At 50.0% G+C, this 13,716-nt stretch overlaps 1 protein-coding gene across 4 annotated transcripts in view; it reads right to left on the reverse strand.

Annotated features, from left to right (window-relative positions):
- Positions 1-13,716, reverse strand: part of GPR137B (G protein-coupled receptor 137B) — a 63,644-nt gene that overhangs the window by 33,682 nt on the left and 16,246 nt on the right. For all 4 annotated transcript variants that reach the window (XM_019814287.3, XM_003993898.5, XM_019814290.3 and 1 more), the window contains exons 2-3: positions 7,696-7,745; positions 1,683-1,905 (exon numbers count right to left, since the gene is read on the reverse strand). In XM_019814287.3, coding sequence (XP_019669846.2) covers positions 1,683-1,905; positions 7,696-7,745 — 273 coding nt within the window. The remainder of the gene's footprint in view (positions 1-1,682; positions 1,906-7,695; positions 7,746-13,716) is intronic.

Here is a 13,716-nt window from a genome sequence, read left to right on the forward strand (position 1 = left end):
AACTTATAAGTGGGAACTATTCTGGTGGGTACAACATATTCTGGTTGTACCAAAGTCTTTTGGGATTTTGCAAGAGGTCAGCCACTCACAGGATGCCTGGTGATGGCTCTGTATTTCTTTTTTTTTTTTTTTTAATTTTTTTAATGTTTATTTATTTTTGAGACAGAGAGAGACAGAGCATGAACAGGGGAGGGTCAGAGAGAGGGAGACACAGAATCTGAAACAGGCTGAGCTGTCAGCATAGAGCCCGACGCGGGGCTCGAACCCACGGACCGTGAGATCATGACCTGAGCCGAAGTTGGACGCTTAACCGACTGAGCCACCCAGGTGCCCCACGGCTCTGTATTTCTGAAGTCAGAGGCACAGATTTTAATCTACTGGTCACTGCTAAAGACACGACACTGTGGAGACAGAGCTGCCTCACGGTCTGCAGACCGAACATTTACCGCAGCCAGCTGGGCCTCGGGGCACAGAAGGCAGCCAAGGGGGTCTGCCGCAGGACACGGTCGCGGAAGGTGAGAAGCAAGGGAGCTACGGAAGTCACTCAACCATGTTACAAATGAGAAAAGCCAAGGTCCAGAGAGGTCAAGTGACTGGTGTGCTGGGGCCGCTCCCCGGCCTCCACACTTCACTGAGCTTCTTGACAAAGGGAAACTTGGGATCAAGCCGCTCAGGGGCACCTGGGCACCACAACCCCAGGAGCATATCCACCCCCCACTTTTTTTTTAATATTCATTTTTGAGAGACAGGGACAGAGCGTGAATGGGGGAGGGGCAGATAGAGGGAGACACAGAACCAAAGCAGGCTCCAGGCTCCGAGCCGTTGGCACAGAGCCTGACGTGGGGCTCGAACTCATGAACCATGAGATCATGACCCGAGCTGAAGTCAGATGGTCTGAGCTTAACGGTCTGAGCCCCCCGGGCGCCCCTGTCCTTTCTAATTCCAGGGAAAGGAAGGAGAAAACAGAGACTCGAGGGTGTGCCATACAGCAGCAAAGCGAGAGAAGGGGCCAGGAGCCTCCCTCTCATAGCATCTGCCTCCATCCCTGACCAATCAGCAGGAGAGAGACGTTGTTCTGAACCCCAGGGGGCGCTGTCCACACTGGGATGTCCACCATCCCCTGACATGCAGGCCGGTCCCGAGGGGAGCGTGAATCGCACCTGACAGACCCCGGGGCCAGCCTGCCGGGTCCCAAGTTGAGCTGAGCATCCACTGAGTGTGCAACCCAGGGCGAGCTACTGACCTCTGCGCCCTGGTCCCCCGGTCCATGAAGTGGGGATAATACCTCCCCCCAGGGATTTGTGAGGATTACATTAGCTTCCCCGTGTAGAACGCTTATCTTCTATAAAAGTGCCTGGAGCACAGGGGTCACCGGGTGTGTGTTTCTACGAATATTATCAGCACGGTCAATCCTGCCACGTCCTTTAAACACTGTATCTATAAGCCAGAGATGACCTCTCTGCCAGTAATTCTGCACTCTTGGTTCCATTGAGCCAGCTCGAATGGAACCCTCCTTGCGTACAAAGTTCACGAACTACACAGCTCTGTGTTTTGGCAACCACGGCACGGCTAATCATTTCTAGGGCAGGTGTGAAAGGTATTTGTTGAGTTGTCTGTTTGCAACCAGGAAACTATTTTCGGAATAAGTTTACTGAGGGGATCTTGACCGTCATTCCACCTACCTTAGACTCCAAGTAAATGTTGGCTAAGGACATCTTCGAGATTTTGTAGAGACAGATGGAGAGCGAGACGGCACACAGCACAAAGAGAGTGTCATTAATGGCCACACGCACGGAGACAATGACCTTCCTCTCCCAGTTTCCCGTCTTCACCAACACCGCACAGGTTAAATTCACCAACAGGAAAACGAGGCTGATGAAGAGTGAGGCCAGGTAGAGGGGTAACCTGGAAGGGACCGGTGAGAAATGTCAGACGCTGCCTGCACGCTGGATGCACGTTCTGGATCCATCCAGAAGGAGACCGCGGTACTTTCTGGTTGGCTGCCAGAAGCAGAACGTACCAGAGTTACCCAACACCTACGAGGGCAGATTTCGGAGGTGGCTGTTCCACGATTCAAGTTACAGATAAAAGGGGCGCCTGGCTGGCTCAGTCGGTTAAGCGGCCGACTTCGGCTCAGGTCACGATCTCGCGGTCAGTGAGTTCGAGCCCCGCATCGGGCTCTGGGCTGACAGCTCAGAGCCTGGAGCCTGTTTCCGATTCTGTGTCTCCCGCTCTACATGTTGTGCCCTCAGGAAGGTGCCCTCGGAGCCACCCTTCCCTGCATCCGGGAGGCCATGCGGACTGGGTGGGACAGCGCACGTCTGGACTGAAGCCCCCGCTGAGCGCTCACTCCTCACGAGGACACGCTGAGAGTGAAGCGCGTGGGCTCCAGGTCAGAGGAGGGTCTCAGGGGGGCACCCACAAGGCTGCGCTCGGTGACCCTGGGCAAAACCATCCCGTGGGAGCCTTAGCTTCGTCATCTGAACGCAGACTAAATAACACCTGCTTTGCAGGGTGTTGCCGAGGACTAAGTGTGTGTGTATACAAGGCTGTACCCCCCAAAAAAGTCACGGATGGAGGGGGGAGTCTGGGTGGTGCTCACATTGACCCGGAAACACTCACTACTGAGGCAGTATTCTGTGGTGATGCAAATCTGCCCAAGCATCTTGCCCGAGGCTGAACGGACGCAAAAGGTCTAGGTCGCTGCCAGTTTTACCTTGTAGTTTCCCAGATCTCCTCATGTCCTGGGTGACTGGTGCAAGGTCTACAGAAAGACTTCTCGAATTTACTAGAACCCAAATCAGCAGCCTCACGCTTATCTTCAAGACTGCCCGTACCCTTCGCTTCCTTCGGCAGATATGCAAACAAGGAACAGACCTGCTTGGCTCAAAACCAGACTGGTCTAACTGGACTACATTTGGAAATCCAAAAGATGGAAACCGTCGGCTCAAAGTGGTCTGGGAGCTACAGAATGACACCGGTGTCTTCAAAAGCTGTTACAGACCGGGACCCAGAATCCCGGATCGTAGTCCCAGCTCCAGACCTCATGGCGCTGACGGGACCCAAGGAGGGAGGGGCAGAGGGAGAAAGAGAGTGTAAGTAAAGGGTGAGGAAGCCAGACATAACTCAACACTGACCGTGTGGCACCCAGGGCAGCTGGTATGGGGTGCCTCCCTGCCACACGTTTCCACCTTGGGTTTGCAACCAAGCCTCCGCCACACCCTCCCTCCTTTCCATCACCCTGCCCTGCCCTCACCTGCCTGGCGTGACCCAGAGAAGAAGGGTGTGGGCGACACATGGAGCTGAGACGTCAGGCGAGTCTCTGGGCCACTCTGGGCTGCGTGTCCTTATCCGCGAGACAGAGATGAGGATTCCTATTCTGCCTCAAAGAGCTACTGTGGGAATCCAGCGGGTCCTGCGCCTTCTGGTTTCTCCTCTGTCCTCACCCCACGGAGCCTCAAGGTCTCACCCCAGCCTCTCCTATTGCCCACAAAGTCTTTACCTCTTCCTGTCATTCCTTCCTCCGCAGGTCCTCCCCTGCTGACCCCACGTTCTCCCAGGCCCCCATGACCCACGCAGCAAACCCAAAGGTGTCAACTCTTGGCCGCCATCTTGCCCCACCTTCCTGGTGCTCCCTTGTCCATCACTCCACAGCCCTCACCTGCCTCACGTTCCCCTGTCTGAGCCTGCCCCTTGGATAGCCCCTGGTTCCTCTTCCTCCCCTTCCTCCCTCAAAGTGATGACATCCTTGGCTCTCTCCTCTACCCCCCGTTCCCTGGGAAATACGTTCACTCTTACAGCTTCTGTACGACCAGGTTCATAAAGATCTTGTCCTGAGCCACTGCCCCATCCTACGACCAGACCCACATTCCAAACAGCTGCCACCCTGTCGCCTCAGACCGTGTCCAAGCCTAATTCCCGACGGTCCTCCTCCAACACTTCTCTCTTTTCCTGTTTCTATGAAAGGCACCACCATTTTTTTTGCAGACTCCTAAACTATAAAGATCTTCCTTGATTACAACCCCGGTTTACTCAGCTGTCAAGGTCAACAGATTCTTTATTCCTGCTCCCCGGTGTGCCCCCCTCCCCGTCCTCACCAACCACATGGTCCCATGCCTTCTGTCTAGAACCAACGTGCTGGTGTCCAGATTGACCCTCACCTTAAACCCCACCCTAAACCCTCTACTCCGCCACACTCCCAGTCTACGGAGCCAGGTCAATCGGTGGGTGCCCCACATCCTAATTAAGCCAGTCTGTGTGTTGTCGTGAAGCCCACAGATGTCCCCATCTCCCCCTGTCTTTACCCAAGCTGATCTTTCTGCCTAAAACCTTCCTGCCCCGTAATTTCTATCCCGGCCTGCTCTGAGTGCTTCTAAGACCACCTGCCAAACAGAAACCTGTTATTGTCTTTTTTCTTTTTTTAATGTTTATTTATTTTTGAGACGGGGGTGGGGAGAGGCAGAGAGAGATAGAGAGAGAGAGAGAGAGAGAGAGAGAGAGAGAGAGAGAGAGAGAGAGAGAAAGAGAGAGAGCGCGCGCGCATATGAAGCAGGCTCTGTGCTGAGAGAACAGAGCCCCGTGCAGGGCTCAAACCCACAAACTGTGACATCATGACTTGGGCCGAAGTCCGATGCTTAACCGACTGAGCCACCCAGATGCACCGAAGCCTGTTTTTGTCTTCAATAAGCTGTGATGTGAGACGTGAAACAATATGGAAAAAGTACTTTTACTCCAACATTAAGGTAAAAGTCAGCTAAATCGTCAACGTGGTAAAACAACTTCGTCCTGGGAAATGTATACGAAAACCTATGATGGAAAACATCACTGTGTTTCCTCAGGGCTGGAGGGGGGTTATGTGGGGAGGAGAGTGGGGGAGCTCAGTAGATTTGGTTTCTTTCTTTCCACAGGTCCACATTCCAAACTTTCAATCTTTTTCTATTTTATCATTTTTTACAAAAAAAAAAAAAAAAAAACCTTACAAAACTTCACTTTTCCTCCTGGGTCTGCAGCTCTGCAGAAAAGAGATTTAGATGGTGGGCAGGGGTGCAGAACAGATCCTAGGGCAAATGTGTGTTTCCATGGCAACAATGTACACTCTCCCCCAGAATTACTGCCTTTCAATTCAAACCATAGGGTCAGGATAAACAGCCTATGATGAGAAAAAAAGGCCAAAGGAGAAGAAAATCAGTGGGGCCCTGCATCTGGGAAGACGACTTTGCTCATGAGCCCAGAGGGATCGGCTTCTGGCTAGTCCCCAAGCGCAGAGACGGTGAGCCTTTGAGGTGGCTCCTAGAGTCCTGCCCACACGGGCCTGGGGACAGAAGTGCCAGCTAATGCAACACGACAGAACTTTGCTACCTTGGCTACCTCCTTCGGGGAGGGGATGGTGCTAACGGATTAGAAAGCGTCGTTTCCATTTCTCTTCTTAGATCTTAGATTCCTTACAGAACCGGAAAAGCAAAGCCTGGCTCATTACATTTTTACTTACCAACAACAACAAAAAAATCAAAGATGGAGGGAAAACAGTTTAAAAGGCTTAAAGTCAAAGCATTCTCGAGCACCCAGCCCCGTAGGTTCGAGCCCTGCATCGGGCTCTGCACTGACAGTGCTTGCTTGGGATTCTCTCACTCTCTTCCTCTCTCTGCCCCTCCCTCCTCCCTCTCTCTCTCAAAGTAAATAAATAAGCTTAAAAAACAACAACAACATCGAACTGCTATGGGAGTAGCTTGGGGTGAGGAGTTGCAACCAGTTCTAGACTAAGGGCTACTGTTCCATTTCAAACGAGTCATGATTCAATTAGAAAAGCCAGTCTATTTACAAGCCAATGTATCAAAGCATCTCAAGGGATAAATCATGGCCTGAAATGTCTGCAGGGGCATCTGGCTTAAGGAAATGGGGAATCAAGCAGAGGAGATAGAAGAGATAAACACGAATAACTCTGAGGATTTATTATTAGACCGGAGTTAACAGGCTTCTCCCACTGAAACCTTACCCCTCCTGGCTTCTTATGCCTTCTCCAGCCCAAGCATCACATCCAGCCGGGTTTCTCCGGGTCTCCTCCCTTCATTTCTGCAAATCCCTTCCCACTAGAAACAGCCTATTCTACTGGCTGCACTTTGGTTCCAGAATCAAGTACAGTCCCCACACACTCATCTTCTCACCGAAAGGAATCCCATCCCCCAAGTGCTCAGGTTGAAAATTTTCTGACCAGTGCTTTGGGATTTCACTTCGAGAAGACACCTTACTACCCCAGGCTCAACCAACTGCTTCCAAGACAAGACCAGCTCCGTGATCCAATCAGAACATTCTTCCTCCACCCCAATCTTCACCCATTCTTGGCTCCCCAGTCCCCAAAGCTGATCTACATTTCCAGAGTCAAGAGGATGGAGGCAGAGATTATGGGTGCGGAGGAAAGGCCAGGTACTTTGCTTCCAGAGAAGTTAACTTGGGAACTGCTCCTTTAAATGGTTCTCTTTATTATAATAATATTATTATATTATATTATATTATATTATATTATATTATATTATATTATATTATATCAATCATATATTACATTTACTATTATATAATATTTATTATTATTATTATATTATAATAATAACATTATTTCATGGTGGACCCTAAAATCCCAGTTGAGTAGTCTGGTAGAAACATGCACAAAGCAGTGAACAAAGACATCAAGATGAGGTGAAAAAAAAGAAACGTGGCCAAGACTTGTCTCTTGATCTGAGTACTGTCCTATCACTTCCTCAATTTCCGTTTCCTTCGATATAAAATGGGAGATCAAAATATGCACTTCCATGACCTTAAAAGTGCTCATCACAAGAAACAACAATTTTTGTAACCATGGATGGTAATGCAGGTTAACTAGACTTACTGAGGCGATCATTTTGCAATACACATAGACCAATATCAAATCATTCTGTGGTACACCTGAAACTAATACGACATTGTATGTCAATTACATCTGAATAAAAGTACATCTTTGGAATTTTAAACAGAAAGCATTTATACATTTCAAATTATATATTTACGTAAAACATAACAGGCACACATTTTTACACACTTCTCAAGGAACAAAGGAAATACATTCTCATTCTGATTCAAGGAGGTAACTGGCCAAAGTCGCCTTTTCAGAAACGTCCGCCCATGGCAGTGGGGCCCTCCCGGGCAAGGACATCAGAACACCGTATGCTGGCCTCACCCCTTCCGAATGCCTGGTCTCCCTTTCCCCCTGACCAAGTCTCACATTCTTTAAGCCACTGGTTCTTTGCTGTTGGGGTGGAGGGTGTTGGGGTCACAGACCTCTCTGAAAATTTTGGGAAACCCATGAGCCCTCTCCACAGAAAAACATGCCTCTCGACCTCTTCACATAAACGTGGCATGTGATTTAAGGCATTTCCTTCCAGATTATGAGCCTCTCCTCTCAGCTCCGCACAGACTGACTTCTTCCACAAAATTCCCGTGACTCTCACAGTGCACAGAGCCCGAGGCAGAGACTGCTCCTGCTCCTGCTCCTGAACAACCACCGCTTTGCCTGATTCTGTGAGTTTTTGTGTTAAGGACCTCTTTACAGAGTGTTTGGTTCTCAAGGACGAGGACTACATTTCTGCCTCAGGGTGCCTCGCTGAGTACTAATTAGTCAAAAACGTATTTGCTGGACGCGGATGGAAATGCCCCCGGGGTACTTACCGGTATTTGAGTAATTCTGGAGAATATTTTGACTTGGCTTTGAAAATCACCTGCAAGACAGAACAACATGGCGGGTTGGGGATGCGATACGTTGACAACACCAACAAACCAACATCATCGCTTCAACGCCCCTTTCCCTTTATACCCAGGTGCCAGGGCACAGCTTCTGAAATGGACAGATCTGCTTTGTGAGAATGTTTGTTAAGCTAAAGATTTTTTAAGCCACCCATACAATTTTCAAGACCAAGGTATTTAAAAATGGTGAAAATGGGGGTGGAGGGACACCTGGGTGGCTCAGTCAGTTAAGCATCTGACTTTTTGTTTTGATTCAGGTCATGATCTCATAGTTGGTGAGTTCAAGCCCTGCAACGGGCTCCATGCTGACAGTATGGAGCCTGCTGGGGGTTCTCTCTCTGCCCCCAACCTTGTTCTCTCTCTCTCTCAAAAGTAAATAAAACTTAAAAAAAAATTTTTTTTTAATGATGAAAATGGTAAAAAGGGGAGAAAATGTAAAGGTATTACTGGTCTACCAGTGCCAAGGTGTTTCTCTTATGATAAGATTCATATTTGAAGGGCACCTGGGTGGCTCAGTTGGTTGAGCGGCCAACTTCGGCTCAGGTCATGATCTCACAGCTCATGAGTTCGAGCCCCACATCAAGCTCTGTGCCTGGAGCCTGCTTCGGACTCTGTGCCTCCCTCTCTCTCTGCCCCAACCCACTCGCATTCTCTCTCTCTCTCTAAAAAATAAATAAACATTAAAAAAATTTAATAAAGATTCATATTTGAGCCCATACTCCCACCAGAGATAAACAGCCTACCCTTACCCCTTTATTAGAATTTTCACTGGCACCAAATTCATGCTGTTTGAACATAAGCATCCACGCATCCAGGCCTCACACTTTGCAGCCCACTTTGTCAATGTCCCTGGTCTCTAGAAGCATCAAACCACCATTATCTATAGGAGAAAGGTCACGTGTTGGGAATTCGCCACAGCTTTTGCGTCCTGCACAATTGCTAATGCGTCCATGCAGGGTGCAGCGGCCGGCCTGGCAGAGACTCTGAGAGGCGATGAGCAGAGAAAGCAGGCGGCGGCTCCCTTCAGCCCAGCCGCGACACGGCCACGACACGTAGTGCGCATGCGCGCAGGGGCTTCGGGGACAAGCTCGGGCGAGTCCCAGGGACCGCGCGGGGCTAGGACACTGCAGCACAGGAGCTCATGCCCTGGCTCTCCTGGACCCCTGGTGTTTGCTGGGCGGGGGTGACTCTGGGAGAAGGGAGGGTATGGGAGAGTAGAGGAGGGGCGACCCTTCTCCAGGGATGACCTTGCCGTGGATGGGGAGTATGGGAAGCCCCGCATTCCCCGCTACCGAGCGAGCCCCTCTGCACCGAGCTCCCAAACACGCTCTCCAGCTTCGCAGCTCTCTTCGTACTTGGGACTTCTCGTGGATTTGGCTCAGCTCCTGAAAATATCTAAGGGGCAGATACGTTGCCAGAGCTGGAAAGAGTGAAGGAGGGGCAAAGGGAGAACGGGGTGGGCATGGTTGGGGGGGGTGCGGGGGCAGCTCTGGGATCTGAGAGGTCACACAGAGGTTAAATATTGGCGCCCCCCCCCCCACCCCGAACCCCCGGGTCTGAGGAAGACGCAGTGAGAAATCCGTTTGCAAGAGGGATATCTGAAAGTAATCCCAGGAAATTCCTCGGTGGATCCCAAGTGCCTGGCCAAGTCTGCGGATGCAGATGTCACAACGGAGCCTCCGTGATGGCTCTAAGGGCCAGTTCCCAGGACACGTATGCAATTTCCCTCTGGGAGCCTTCTAAAAGGCCTTCTTCTGAGGGCCTTCAGCAGTTAATCCCCTCTCTCCACCACTATGGAAAACAGTACAGAAATCCTCCAAAACATTAGAAAAAGTATCATACAATCCACTAATTCCACTACTGAGTATTTACCCAAAGAAAACAAAAATACTACTCTGAAAAGATAACACGCACCCCTATGAGTACTGCAGGATTATTTCCAATAGCCAAGATACAGAAGCAACCTAAATGCCCACGGACAGATGAACGGATGAAGAAGAAGTGGTATGCATACGCGATGGAATATTTCTTGACCATAAAAAAGCATAAAATCTTGCCATTTGCGACAACATGGATGGACCTATAGGGTCCTATGCTAAGTGAAATAGGTCAGAGAAAAGAGAAAGACCAACACCGTGTGATTTCATACAGACGTGGAATCTGAAAAAGCAAAACAACAGACAAGCAGACTCTTACATGCAGAGAACTGGGGTGGGGGGGATGGGCAAAATAGGTGAAGGGGATATTCAGAAGTATAAGCTCCCAGTTATAAACTTAGTAAGTTACAGAGATGAAAAGCACAGCATAGGGAAGACAGTAAATAAGGTAATAGCGTGGTATGGGGACGGTCACTATGCTCACCATGGGGAGCCCGGAGTAATGTACAGACTTGTCGAATCACTATGTTGTACTCTGGAAAACTAACGTAACATTGTGTGTCAACTATATTTCAATTAAAAGAAAAAAAAAATCACCCAGGGAACTTGTTAAGGATGCAAATCCCACAGCCCCACCCTTAGAGGTGCCAACCTGGTGGGTCTGGGGAGGGGCCCAGGAATCCGCATTTTAATACATTCCCGACCCCAGGTGATTCTGATCCAGCTAGTCCAAGGACCACCTCATGAGAAAAAGCGCTACTCTTGAATAGCTCTGCAATCGTTAATTTAAAACACACTGGAAGAGGCCACCACGATAATCACACGACACTGAGAGGTATGATGCAAAGAACAAAGATCAGGGGATGCTCAGGGTCCATGGACAGCTCCCCAGACATATACACTGCTGCCCTCCCTCAAGTCTCCAATAACAGGCTGCCAATGGGGACCCTCAGGCACAGACTCTGTATCTGGGGGAGGAGGGACCACACCTATTCCCACAGGTTTTACAATCAGCAGAACTACCAACCCTCCTTTTAAAACGCATTTTCAGGGGCGCCTGGGTGGCGCAGTTGGTTAAGCGTCCAACTTCAGCCAGGTCACGATCTCGCGGTCCGGGAGTTCGAGCCCCGCGTCGGGCTCTGGGCTGATGATGGCTCAGAGCCTGGAGCCTGTTTCTGATTCTGTGTCTCCCTCTCTCTCTGCCCCTCCCCCGTTCATGCTCTGTCTCTCTCTGTCCCAAAAATAAAAATAAATATAAAAAAAAAATAATAAATAAATAAAAAATAAAACGCATTTTCAGGGGCGCCTGGGTGGCTCAGTCGGTTAAGCGTCTGACTTCGGCTCAGGTCATGATCTCATGGCTTGTGAGTTCGAGCCCCGCGTCGGGCTTTGTGCTGACAGCTCAAGCCTGGAGCCTGCTTCAGATTCTCTGTCTCCCTCTCTCTCTGCCTGTCCCCTGCGCATGCTCTCTCTCTCAAAAATAAATAAACATCTAAAAATATAATAATAATAAAAATTAAGAATTCATAGATATCAAAGTGTGGAAAAAACCACAGTATTTTTTTAATGAAGTCTATTTACTTATTTTGAGAGAGAGAGAGAGAATGAGCAGGGGAGAGGCAGAGAGAGAAGGAGAGAGAGAATCTCAAGCAGGCTCTCCACTGTCAGAGCAGAGGCTGATGCCAGGCTCAAACTCACAAACTTGGACCCTGAACCAACTGAGCCACCCAGGTGTCCCGAAACTACAATATTTTGAAAAAGTGCCTGACCTTGTCAAGTCAATGTGCAAATATTTTTAACGTTGTGCCGCACTTAGTGGGACTTGGTCAGCGGCAGGTAACTTCGGCCTGAGTGACTCAGTTTACTCGTACACACCAGGCCTATTCCGGTGCTCCCGGGCATGGCCCAAGGGCACTCCATGGGATAGCGTCCCCCGGACGGGGCACGACTAGGTGGTCGCATCCTGTGGACTCGGCTCCGTGCCAAGTGCCCTCAATAGGCCTACAGCTGGAGGGGAGACACCCAGAGGAGACAAGATGGGACGCAGACCAGAAAGAGGCTCTGGCCTCAGCGGGTCTGAGCGCAGGGAGCCGACATGCAAGCCATGGGCTCCAGCGGTGGGCACCTCGGCCTCCTCTTGTCTCGCCCGGAGTACTGCCCCCTCTGGTCCTTGCAGCAGCTCCTGGTGGCTCAGAGACAACAGGAGGGAGTCTGCGTGGATCAGGGTCAACTCAGGCGAACAGGGCTCCCTGCTGCTCCCGCCACCAGCCAGCGCTGGGTCTTCAGGCTGGATGCGCGGAAGGAGTCCCCACCTGCCCACCTGCCCACCTTCTTTACAAACCAAACAGACGTTTCTCAACATCCCACAGCCCCCTGCCTCTGTAGCTCGCCTGCATACGTTCGTAGACTGCACAGAGTCAGGTGCGGGGGGACTGCCTCCGAGGCCAGCCTGGACCCCAGAACACCCCTCTCGGAGCGTGGTGAAGGGCGGCGTGCCCAGCCGCGACCATCAAAAACTCGGTCCAGGATGCAAGCCTCATAAGCAATCACATGCTTTGCTCCAACAGTTCCGCTTCTAAGAAATTTCCTCGGAGGCACAGCTTCTCAAGGTGTTCCCACAGAACTGAGAATTCATCAGTGTTAGGGAAATAAATGTCATGGGATCAAACACATTTAGGAACTGCTAGGCTAAACAGTTTTTCCCTGCAGGAACTTCCCAGAGTCTGGAAAAGACTCCGATCTGCTGTAAATCTTTGAGCAAAACATACGGTAGGCAACCGTTTTCCAAACTTACTTGGCCACGTAAGGTCTTCTGAATGAGAATGAAAGAGTTCGGGAAAAGAGTTCGGCACTAAGCATGGACTGTTCACTGCGGCCTTAGTAAGAGTAATGATGGCAATAATAATAGTTGCAACAAACAAGAAGGAAGGATAACTTTTAAATGATACTCAGACTTTTCCCCCTTAAACACAGACAGCAGCCAAGGAGTGCGCTGAGCATGGGGGGCCCGTGGGTGAGGGGTTCCACCCTGAGGGACCAGGGGGCCCACCCTGAGGGACCACGGAACCCACCCTGAGGGACCACGGGATGACTTGTGCAATAAAAGAGGGGGAAACCCCACAAAACTCAAACTCCCGCCTTGCCCGGAGGGACAAGGTCATCACCAGGGAAAGGCACAATCTGATCGTAAATCATCTGATCCTCTCTAAACTCAAAGCCAAGGTGATAACCACATCAAAATACAAGGCTTGTCCATGATTTGTAAAAACTCAACCCGCTGCTGACAATTTGTGATGAGTGTATGCCTCGAATGCAATTGAATCTAGTCGAGCCGTGCTGAGAACATCTTCCTTTATCCTTCAAGTTAATCCTCCAAAAGTCAAGTTCCTTAAAGCTGTATTTAAATTCCTGCCATTTTAAAGCACAATATATACATTGTTATTGTATACTCCCCACACACAAGTACACACACATACAAACACGCATGTACATATAAATACACATACGTGTATATTTTTTACAGCACAGTTTTTGCCTCCATTAATGAAAAGTGCATAAATGTCTGGACCAAATTTCCAGCAAAATAAATCCAAACTCTTCCACTCACCCCTAATCCAATCTGTGCTCCAAGAGACGTCATTAAAGGTTGGTTAGTGCCCAGAAGTGGAGCTAAGCATTCTGGGTAATCCCTGCTCTCTGGCCCGCCAGGGATCCCTTATCAGGCTGCCCATCTCCTCCAGTCCACTGCTAGCTCCCGCTGACCTCGGCAGGAACTCGGTCGGGAGAGGAGACAGCTCCTGAAGGGCAGGCACACAAAGATTAATTATCCTTGCCTGTTTTACGGTGCTCCTGACGACAGAGGCCCTGCCTGCTCAGTACAAAACCAGACCCATAAAATCAGAGAGGAGGAAGTCAGGGACTGTGTGAATAGCTAAGGAAAATCTGAGACCAGACAAAAATCCGTGTCCCACTTTCAGATTGATGGTGTTCACATCAGGTCACCTGTCATGGCGCACGGAATCTGGACTCAAGGACTGTAAGATAGAGAAAAGTTGGTCCCTGACCTCCA

The sequence above is a fragment of the Felis catus genome, chromosome D2, assembly GCF_018350175.1.
Source record: "Felis catus isolate Fca126 chromosome D2, F.catus_Fca126_mat1.0, whole genome shotgun sequence".
NCBI classification, from domain to species: domain Eukaryota; kingdom Metazoa; phylum Chordata; class Mammalia; order Carnivora; family Felidae; genus Felis; species Felis catus.